At 43.5% G+C, this 11662-nt stretch overlaps 1 protein-coding gene across 1 annotated transcript in view; it reads right to left on the bottom strand.

Moving 5' to 3' along the window:
* Positions 1-741: 741 nt before the first annotated feature.
* Positions 742-11662, bottom strand: part of MSRB3 (methionine sulfoxide reductase B3) — an 85129-nt gene continuing 74208 nt past the window's right edge. Inside the window, 2 exon segments of the mRNA XM_072863086.1 lie at positions 742-1028; positions 6118-6215. Of these exon segments, the coding sequence (XP_072719187.1) occupies positions 864-1028; positions 6118-6215 (263 nt within the window). The 3' untranslated portion in view covers positions 742-863.

Here is an 11662-nt window from a genome sequence, read left to right as displayed (position 1 = left end):
TGTAGCAACCAACAAGATAAAGAGCCTAGTGTCATCCCTCATCTACTTCACTTCTCAAGTTTATCTCTGCACTTGTCCGTACAATTACCCCCTGCAGATTTCAACTTTAATTCAGATTTGAGTTACAGTTGCTGAACAGGCCTCACAAAAAGACAAAGCCTCATTAGTAGCCCACAAAAGTGAGCCTTACTAGTTAAATCCTTGATTTAAATACCAAACAAAGGGGAAAAATAGATGCTGAGACAATGTTTACATCCTTTCAACCACACCCTTGAAATTTTGGCATAAATTAGCCAAAGGATGGGCTTTACATCTCATCCATCTCTCTCAGTCGGGAAGGAACAGCCATAACTGCAAGTTTTTGCAGGGTGCGGCTGATGCTGGGAGATGGCTGAATACATATGACCAAAAGCTGCATGCCTCGCAAGTCGGAACAAAGCAGAGATGTGCTAGGAATTCAGGACTGTCTTGTGCCCAGAAGTTTCCTATAGACTGGAGATAAACACAAGTCCCATCTCCCACACAAAAAGGAACAGTGTTCAAACCTAGAGTAACACAGCACTAAGAAACTAATAACTAATGATGCCAAAGCTTCACGATTTAAGGGTTCCCCAAAGCAATCTCAAATAAAAGAAAGGAAAAGAAAACCTGTGGAGTCAGTCAACACATTTTTCAATCCAATTATATAGTAAATGCACTGGCAGGCAAGGCCTCAGTTCCAAAAAAGTAAAGAAGACGAAGGATGGTGCAAAACGCTTTAATATATTTAAACATTCTTAGGATATAAGAAAGCAGGCAACTTAGAAAACATTCCTTGTAAGCTGTGTGGAATCAGCGCAATTTTCTGCAGGCTTTGCTTCGTCCTACAGCTCAGCTTTGCCTGTTTGGGCAGGACTGGCGTTACCGCTGCCTTCTCCGGCGTTGTTCTTGTCTGCTGGCTTGAAAGATAACGAAGCAGAGTTTGTGCAGTACCGTTTGCCAGTTGGGCGAGGTCCATCATCAAAAATATGCCCCAGGTGAGCACCACACTGAAACAAAACACAACAGAGTATCACTGTGTCTCTGTGCAGCTTGATGGCATCACCGTGATGTTAAGCAATGACTAGCAGCCGCTTCCAAGGAAGCACATTGGTGCCTACATCATCCTTTCAGGTGGGATTTACAACCTGCATTTATTTGCAAGAGTAATCCAGGAAGATGATCTCCTGAGATACCACGGGCGCCTAAGACTTCAAGCCCAAACTTCCTGGGTGTTTCCCGTCATGCCACTGCGTGTGTTTGGTTGGGCCACTATTTCTGAGAAGCCGCCTGTCTCTGTAATGATCTCATGGCAGGAGCTCAGTTAAAGACACGGTGGTGAGGGCAGCACTGTCCACGTTTCACTTACTGCTGTAAGGATAGCTGTGTGAGAATGGGCAGCCTGAGCTCTGGGCTCTCCTCAGCCTGCAGCGATCTGCTACGCCCCTCAGTAAGAAAACACTAAACCCCTTGGTGATCCTGGGCAAGGACCTAAAGCAGTGAAGATACTCTTTGGAGTATGCCCTCATACTCTTTTTTTTTTTTTCTTTCTACAGCCTGGCACTCTTCTGAGCATCAGGGTCCTTTTGGGTGCACGTCTGCTCCTTGCCCCTGGAGGGGATGGAGCTCATTCACTACTCATCTCATACTACTTTCTTTAGTATATAGGAGATAGGGACAGGTGACTGAAAAAGACCTGTAGTAAAGATATGTAAAATATTTCTGAATGAATAATCTTTAGCTAGGAATAATTATAAATAGGAATGATGCTGAATTTGCTTTTTGTAAGATCATATGAAACTACATATGGTCTGTTGACACTTTTGTTCTGTATGAATCAGCCTCAGATACTCGCAGTGGTATTCAGGGTGAACACTTCTGCTCCTGTCTGTAAGAAAGGTAACAGTCCCTTGCTTTACAGAAGAGTACAATATTTTGTAGAAGCGGATCCAGTTGATCCTTATTCAAAAATTAGGATTACTATCACTGCACATGATGGCTGACAACTTATCTGGATAATAAGAACTTCTTGTAATTAGTCACTTAAATTCACAATTCACACAAGTTCATTTTTACAGCCTGCCATGAGAAATAAAAAAATAAAACCTTGCACTGGAGAAATATTTATCTTGAACAGGAAAGTCATGCTGCTTTACCAAAGAGCCTTGGCCTTTCAAGTCAATAGCTGATCTCAGCGAGAGCTGGAATGATGTAACTAAGATCACAGAGCTGCTCATGGGCTCGCAGTCAGACAGCAAAAATTAAAGACTGCAAATTATTCTTAACATTTAATTAATTCATAGTATCCCAAATACATAGAGGCAATACTGATTATTCTGAACTGTGAATGAGTTAGTGATGGCAAATCTCTACCCTGCAGTTAATGTGTTGCTAATGTTCTCCTGCTGTTATGGCCTTTAATTCACCAAAGCAGTAGGAAGGGTGTCTGCAGAAGCAGGTGAAGTCATGGCTTCAGGTTAAACTCTCTCAACAGACTGCAAGGATGGGGGAGGCTCTCACGCCAGCTAGGAGGGACAGAAACTTATCATTTAATGACAGCTGAAACAATAACCCTCACTGACTCTGGGAGCAGGGCAGGTAGGCATGTGAAGCCTTGGTGCTCACGTCCGTCGGTCCCACCCGCACAGCCATATCCCAGGGCAGGCTCCCTGCTCCTGGAGAAGCGTCGCTGAAACAGCCACGGCAGTCCGGCAAGGACCCCAATAACAAACGAGGGCACTTCTAGCCCGTGGTATCAGCAGGACGAGCTCCCAGAGGCAACGGGAAAAGGCATGGATGACTTTGGGTTAAGCAGCAGCTGCTCGGCTTTGTAAGGAAGGAAGACAAAACATGGCAAATACGGAAAAGGCAAAGGAAAGTTGCATGGGAACTAGAGAAGACAAAGCTTCAACTCTTGTTCCTGAAAGATTGCTGTCTTGCCACCCTTTCCTCCATTCTCCACTGCTTATTTTATTTCATATTCCTTTAGATTGAAGGCTTTTTTTAGGCAGTTTGGGCAGAAAACCTGAGCTGTTTCTCAGAGTGGGGTCTCCCACAATGAGGCATTTCACCTGATTATAAAGCTTTTCCATACCTTGGGGGGAAAAAAAAATCTAAACTTAACTGTCCCAGAGAGAGTATTTTTCTAAATGCTCAGCATCCTAATTAAATCATCGCATCTCAACTAAGAATGCTTCAAAACCTCCTGGCTAGAAGTGTTAAACAGATCTTTTCCAGATTAACATTTAACCAAAGATAAATCATTCCCTCTCCACTGGACAGAAACAGAACAAGAGAAACCATAGAGAGAAACGGTATGCAGGAGTAATATACTCACATACAGACTACAAAGACAATCTATCAAAAAGGTTTTCCTCACGAAACCTGAGAAGCTGTGTCATAGTCCAAGGTAGTCTCATTACACCTTCTTGTGATGGCAGAATCACACCAGGATTGGATTACTGCAAAATTTGTTACCTTTTGAGTCTACCCCTCACCAAAAATTCATGTGGCAATTCTCTCTGTAGAGGACTCTATAACTCATCTGCCTTGAAAAGAAACGTAATTCAATCCTTTGTATCACAGTATAAGAAACCTGGCCCTCAGCTGAGAGTACAAAGGATGAATTGATTTTACTGTCCTCCCCACACATAATAGGTGCTGACCATTTTTCTAGGATGTATATACATGTCTGCAAAGCCTCCCGAAAAGAAACAATCATCTGTTGCGGCCTTGCACATAAATATATTGGGCAGAATGCACTGCGACAGTGAAACGGTTAGAGTAAAGCATTTGAAGTATGTGTTTGGGAGCAGGAAAGGGGGGGGGTCACTGCTAACTGTCAGTATGCTTGGATCTCCCAAGCCTCCTGGTTCTAATATGCTGCTGAGAGGCACGGAAAGCAGCTTGCAGTCAGCTGCTGTAGCTGAGTCCAGGCTATCAATGTGCAAACAGTACTTCTGTGACTACAGACTTTTATTGATTTGTACAGGTACAAATAATAGCTAGGGAGACCTCAGGGGAAGGGACTCTTGAGCAGGAACGAGAAAAAAAAGAGAGATGCAACCAGTTTTACAGTATTCCTCAAATGCATTTGTAATTAACTTCTACCTGTCACTAACCATTGACCTTTTAAATACATCCAGGGTGATGTGTTTCCAAAAAACTGTAAAAGTTATTTCTAGGATAATCCCATGGATGTCTTTGATTAATATTACAGCAATTTTTCCCCAGTGTTTGCTTTCTATAATGGAGAACACTAAAAGAGAGGGGTTTTTATTCTCTCAGACAGGTGGAAGGACTTTTAAAGAAAAATCAACTCCTTTTTCATCTGCAAAAGATTAATAAGGTTTTGGGTGTGGGAGAGGGTATTTCCCTCCAGTTCTACCAAGGCCTGCCATATCAATCCCACTGCTTTCCAGGCTGCAGTAAAACTGCGTTTTTTTGCAGCTGCATGTGTGATTCACATTCCTAGGGCTCCGAGGAGGGGAGGAAATGGTTTTGTTATGGATACACAATGCAGCAGTATTAACTGTGCTGAGCGGTTGCTGCAAAGATGCTTGCCACTCCTCAAGCTATTTTCCTGCATGACTTGATCATCAGTGGGGTTATTGCCCCAGGAAGCTGGAGTAGCTGGTAGGAAGTCGCCATTGGATTATATAGCCTTGGTCGTATGTTTTTCTTAATGCTTTAAATTCAGTTTTTGGTTTTGCTTTAATTTTATGGTGTCTGCATGTGACTGCTGCTAATACTGCTGTTCTCAGGTCTGCTAACACTATTTTGTTTGGCAACAGGTAAACGACATTCCCAGATTCCTTGGCCTGACCACAGGCTGCCTTGGGCTTCTCTCAGGTGAAACCAGGAGCTCTGGCCATCTCTTGAAGGGTGTCAGCAGATACAGGCTCAGCAGGTTGGCAGTATGCTGATTTTAGCACTATTCAGGCCCACTAAGCAGAGCTGAAGAGAGTGGGCTGCATTTTTTATTATGCCAGTAATCACTGGTGAAGCACGAGATTCCCAGTCTGCAGTCCCATTGCTACCTCATTAGGGAATTTAGGGAAATGGATGTTCCCAAAAAGTGTTAAATGGATCTTCTAAAGCACATCATCAATGTAAAAACTACAGAAGTATGTACTACACATGACATACTAGCAGACATGCTGATTTGGCCATTAATATGTTGGGCCAAACCCTCTACCCAGACTTAAGTTAATGGATTCTCCATAAAGGCAACCTTGCCTCTTTTTGGGAAGCTTCTTAACTCACTCTGAGCATTTATACTTGAGGACTGACTGACTAGTAAGGATGCATATTGTCAGGGATGAAATCAGTTATCCCTCCACCAATACCATATGGAAAGAGAACAGCAAATTCTCACGGCCCAAACAAAGCTGCTGCTTCTCTCAGGAGGAGTTTGAGCAGGAGGAGTGGAGCTAGAGGACTGCAAGCTGCTGGGTACGTCTGCCAAACACCAGTGCAGCAGCTTCTTCCTTTGCTAGGTAATGACTGTGCCATTCTCTTCATAGAGAGGAGGGCAGCACAAAGCATGAGAGAAAGCAGAACAAGACAGATAATGGAAAATTTGGGCATGTTTTGAATGACTACTGACTTCATTATTATGGCAGATGGGATTGTTTGAGGCAGCCATTAGGACTGCACTGGGAATGAGTGTTGGGAATGAGTTAGCACGGCTGCACAGTAATGCACAGTGATAGAATCAGCACACAGACAGTCGCTCCACTGCTTTCGACTTCCCTCTCAACTGCTCATGTGTGGAGTCAGTCAGCCAGGCTCAGGCTCAGGAGCTCCTTTGAAGGGACCCTCTTCAGGAAGACAATTTTTGTAGACTCAGCACTGAGTCCAACCATTTACATCTGCTCTGTTAAATCTCACACGAGACAACAACGTGCATTCCAACGAGCCCTTTGTGCCTTCAGCTCGTTCCACCCAGCTGTTATACCTACAACCCATTGTGCTCTCTCACAATGATTACTATTTAATGGAACTGAAAGGTTTGCAAATTTTAGGGAAAGTACAGCATGCTGTAATGATTTTTGCAGCCTTTGCCATCAGAACGGCCTGTGTGTGCTATAAACTAACCTGACTGCAGGATATTTCAATCCGATGCATCCCATAGGAGAAATCATCATTGAAACTAATTGCATCGGGACTGATCACATCATAGAAGGAAGGCCAACCTGGAAAAGAGGAACAAGATAATTAAGAAAAGAGGGCATCTTGGTGGCAGATGGCATTGTAAAAAGCAAGACAGAATCACACTTTGAAAAATGATTATCTCACTCCAGAGCCTGGAAATAACTAAAATAGAGATTCTGGATCCTAAATCACTTAAGGTACTCTGGAAAATTTCCCCCCTAAATACAAAGTTGTTTACAGGCAAGGACTAAGCTGCCACTAGCTGCCCATCTTCCATCTCAACAGAGATTCCTGCACTCCACCGCAAGCAGCGGTAGCCGTTTAGCTCAGGCACAAAGGTGGTTGCTCAGGTAAGCCAGATTCAGCCTCACCATCAGTTTAAAAAAACAGAAATTCCACCCTGAAGACAAACAGTGAGACTTTATGGAACACAAGTGTTTTTGCTTTTGCACTGGAAAGGTACTTTAAAAAAGAGTTGGTAAATTGCAATTTAGAGCCCCAAAACCTGCCTTAACCTTTGCCTTCATCAAAGCATGGTCACGCCCAGAAAGATGTGCTGGACCCTGACCCATCACATATTAGAGGCAGTGAGATGACTACTATTGTGTCTAATTTCAAAACAATAATGAGTGCTTCAGATCAGCCATGGACAGCTGGAGTCATAACTATGCCTATATTAGACACTAGTAGATGGTCTGCATCCAGGACAAAACAATTGCACTCATTAACTCATAGTATGTTCAACGCAGCTGATAGCTGAGCACTAAGCAGCATGACCTGACACCAGATGATGATAAGGTGTATACTTGATCCACAAGTAATGGCCACTTATCACCTAAATAATAACCTTCTGCTCTTTAACTATTCCATGCCAAGCCTCCCCCTCTCCACAACACAGGTAAAAAACAACGCAGGTCTATTCGGTGTCCCAGTAGATAGATACCCATTACACAGTTGTAACTTTTCAGCCACTCCTCAAAAACCTGTCATCATATGCTCCATTTCCTGAAGCTGGGTTCCCACATAAGAATCCGATAGGCTTTAAGGTCATGTCAACATCTACCAGTGTCCATCTGTCCAGCCAGCAGAAATCCCACCAGCTATCTGGCCTCATTCATTCTCTTGCCACATATCATAACATGCACAGGCAACTCTTGCTCTCTCTGTATTACACATATGCCCACGTATACAGAATTTCCTTGTTTCTTCTTCTAATATCTGTTAAGCATTTGCTACTGATGATTTCATAAAATGACTTGCAATAATCTATTAAGAAACACAGCAGCAGCTGTGAATCACTGCATGCAGATGAATAAAGGATATATACAGCTTCCCATAAGTAAAGTGAGTAAAATTTCCTATACAGTAAAAGGAAGTCTGAAAGCTACCAAGTTTTCTGAATGTGGGTAAAGTAAGTGTGTAAACTGGAAAAAAATCTGTATGTCTTCAGCTGTATCTTAAACCATTAAATATGGAAGAACTCTTATTAGGATGCAAGCATAACAGGCATAGTTTTTTAAGAAAGAAATGCTCAGAAATGCATTTCTCTTCCTTTTGGGAACACCCATATAGTAGCATTCCTAAGCCTGCAACCTGAAGGCACTGCAAGCGCCAAGTCTACTACCATCACAAGTGTTTCCACCCCAGAACTTGCTGCAGAAGTAAGTAGAGTCATTTTTTTCCCCAAAAGGATTGCAAATGGGAAGAGTTACAGACAGCAGCCAGATTGAGGAGCAAGAACTCTGAACAGGGAAAATATCCCACAAGACAGGAACTCAAAACAGTACAGCAATGACAACTGTAAAAAAACAATTTATAAATTCTTCCCCTCATGCAAAATATCCCTGCCAAACAAATACCTTCACAAACAGAAATGGAATAAACACATGACAAGTTTTGCAAAAGGGGTTATCCTGTTGACAGACAAATTGATGTCTCCTAATTGGTGGCTCCTTTCCAACACCATTCGTCATCTTCTTAGCTGGGCCTCTGTCTAATTAAAATTGAGGCGTTACATAGAGCTGGTCAGAATATTTTTAAGGAAGCCTTTTTAGTCTTTTTAATTTAATAATTTTGCAAAACAGACATATCAGTTTGCCCTTGTGTGATGGCAGAAGAAGTTCCAAAGAGGGAGCTGTTTGGAGCAACCAACTATCTGATCGTGTGAAAGCCTCTGGAGGAGGAACACTTCAGTGCTGCAGAAATTCTCAAAGGCAACCCTGCCTCCTCCATAACAGCAATAAGGGGGAAGCTTCAAAGGCTGCTACACAGAGATTGAAGCAATCTGTGTCTTGCTGAGAAAATTATCTTGTGAGAAGGGTTTGGAGGAGACGTGTTTATGTCAGCTTTGACATTAAAGGAAGACCATCCATCCTCCTTTCTCCAGACTTTTCCTTTTGGTCTTCCCACTCACCACAGAAAAATTATTTGCTTTGGATGCACTCCATGCACTTTTGAAAAATTAAGTAATCTGAAACCTATACAAACAGGCAAGCTCCTCCTAAAGTAGCCTTTGTACCCAACTGGAGTGACTTCAGTTTAGGCAGTCAGTTCATGCTACATGTGGCCCATGTTCCAAGGGCTCCACCACTGCCACATATGGTCCCCAAGACAGGGACTAGGAAACAGCCTGTGCCTCCACAGTGTGGACTTTTAACTCTCAGTCATGCCATCTCTTCTTGAGTGACATGGTGGGCCAGGCACCAGCATTGCTGTGACAAACCAGTAACTCCATGAGGGTTGACTGAAAACTGAGCAAATCCTGCAACAGAAAAGGTCCTGAAGGGCACGGTGAGACACATTGTCACTCCGCTGCCCTTGAGAGGAAGACAAGTGAACTGCTCACTGAGTTGATGAGACAAACTCACCAGGAAAATCAATCCCCCTCTGCTGTCTCATTTCCTGTCTCCTGAGCTAAAGTGGAAAACCCATTTGATAGTTTGCTAAGCCTTCTCTGGCCATCTTCTCTACTTCAAAAGCTGCCAGGAACAAGCCGTAGAAGCAGTCTGCTTGTCTGCACATCAGGCAACTCCCAGTGACGTAGAAAGCCAGCCAGACCCCTCTGGACTCTTCATATGATCTTTCTGTCTTTGTAAGTGGTGAATAACCCAGCAGTGGCCTCCACTTTGCAAGGCCCAGGCTACTTCTCCTGCTGTCTCACTGGCTGCTGCTCCTCCACTCCCGTCCTCCTGCGCGCCTGCCTCCTTCCTGCTGTAAGGCTGCAAAATGGCTGACTTGCTCTACATTTCAGACTGCTGTTAGCTGTGCATTAAAGCTTCAGCCTGCCTTTGAAGGCTATCTGGCTACTTGGAAAGGGCTTGCTTCTGCAGGAATGGAGGCGAAGCAGCCCGTTTTGGATCTCTGCTTCCGCTGAGCTGAGAGAGAGAAACTGTAACCCTTGGCACTGCAGAGACTGAGCGCTGGAGGAGACCCTTTGCAAACGCTGGTGCCGAGACTCAACCCTCCCGGGGTGATGGCTTTCTGTCAGGTCTAGCTCACCACATCTGACGGGCAGCAGGAGTGGGGCCGCCGTCTTTTGAAGGATGGTAAAACATAACAGCTAGGAAGAAATAGCTGCTGGAGGAAAGGGGCAAAGGGTAATTGCAGGAGACAAGATGGGGATGGGGGGAGTCTCCCAGCTGAGTGAACAACTTCAAATGATATTTGTGTGTGAGCAGCAGCTAAGATTTGTGAATACATTTATCCTTGAATATAACGTTTAGTTTGAGGGAGAGTATGATACAGTAACAGTCAGCAATTTTTAATCACATTATAGACATTTAAAATGGGCTCATTCTTATTTTCACAATCACTTTGCATCACACTAGCAATATAAAAGGGCTTTAAAATAAGAGTCTGTTGTGTTTGTGCTCACGCTGATGACCTTTTACGTGGGAGTCAGGCCACTATGTCCTAAGGGCCAGTTTCTGGTACGTTAATAAGCCAGCCACGGAGATGAATAGTTTTTCAGATATATAGCAAGTATCCTTTCTTGGATCTAAAATACACTAAATAAAGCAATTAAACTTTCTTCTGTCAAGTACTTAAGTGAAAACCATGTGTAAACTGAACATTACTGACAGATCTTTTCCGCTCCATCCTGCATGAGCAATACAAAGGATCTTATGCTGCTGGGTGTCACACATACTGAGTCATGTCCCATTCTTCCTCATTCTGGGACATCCCCCAAATACTTTGTAAAAGCTGCACAGCATTTCTAAAATTCACCCCACACCCCCTCACCAAAACTGAATCTTTTGTTTTTCATAATGGTCCCTATTCTGGCAAAGAGGAGACAGCAGTTCATGCCTTTTTGTCAAAGAATGCTTTCTTCAGAGCAGAGATGGTCTGGTACTGCCCTGGGCAGCAACACTGAGGAACAGGGAGGAAGAGAAACCTATGCTGGATGCTGCTTTTGCAGCCCTGGGCGTAGGGTTTCAAATTATTCAAAAGAGGCATCTTCTTTCTCAGTTTCAGACCTCCTATTCTAGGTACCTGATGGAGTCTGTATTACTGACGAGCTGCCTAAGGCAGGCACCTATACAGGCAGCTGGCACAAGGCGGGTATCACGCCAACACAGGCAGCCAGCACACAGCAGCCCAGAGAGCTGACAAACTGAACCGTTTGTCTCCTCCTTAAATTGAGATGCCAAAGTAGTTGTAATGCCCGAGTAAGGCAGGAACAGTGAACAGTGTGCCTACAGTCCAGCCCCCCTTGTGCATTCCTGGTAGAGATATGAAACCCCAGCAGGAGTAGATTGTTTCTTTCACATTAACCCAGGAAGTTCTAAAGCACCTCATCTTGTGGGCTACTCCAGGACTCTTTCTTGGGGCAATGCTGACCTCATGCAAAAAAAGACATTTTGTTCCCATAAACTTTTGGAAAGCAGTCCAGCTGTTAACTGACTGATCAATTTTAGAAGCATCTCAAACCTCCTTCCAGTTTTGCAAGTTTGCACACATTTTGTTGTAGTTAGATCTCCAACTTCCTAATAAATGGATGCAAGCACTTAAGACATCTAACCGTTAAAATACAAGCCTATAATTATTTGCAGGACCAAAACGGCAGGCAGCTTTTGAAAATCAGCCCTGCGAGGCTATTTTTTCCCTCTCCTGAACTAATATTCCTTTTGACATTTTTTTGAACAGCGTAATTGCAATCCCAAAGCATCTAATGCTCTGACATTATTCCCATTTCATACACCTGCCGACTGGAGACCTCCACAGTTTTTCAATAACTGTGATGTCTGTAGTTATGTTTTACATTTTTAGATCCCAAAGAGATTAAGTTCAACCTGCATTTTATCATTCTTTGCTGTAATTATTCCGAGCATTTACTTCGGTGAGTTATTTACAGATGGAGAAGTAGGGGGAGATGGAAGATGTCAGAACTACCAAATGGCACCAGATGGAAAAGAGGACCTTGACCTGAAAAATGCCTTGCTTCTCTGATGTGCTGTATTTTTAGAATTCTGATTCCCTTTTAACC

This window comes from Ciconia boyciana, chromosome 1 (assembly GCF_034638445.1).
Source record: "Ciconia boyciana chromosome 1, ASM3463844v1, whole genome shotgun sequence".
Taxonomy (NCBI): domain Eukaryota; kingdom Metazoa; phylum Chordata; class Aves; order Ciconiiformes; family Ciconiidae; genus Ciconia; species Ciconia boyciana.
Note: the sequence above shows the minus strand (reverse complement) of the source record. Positions and strands in the feature narration are given on the sequence as shown.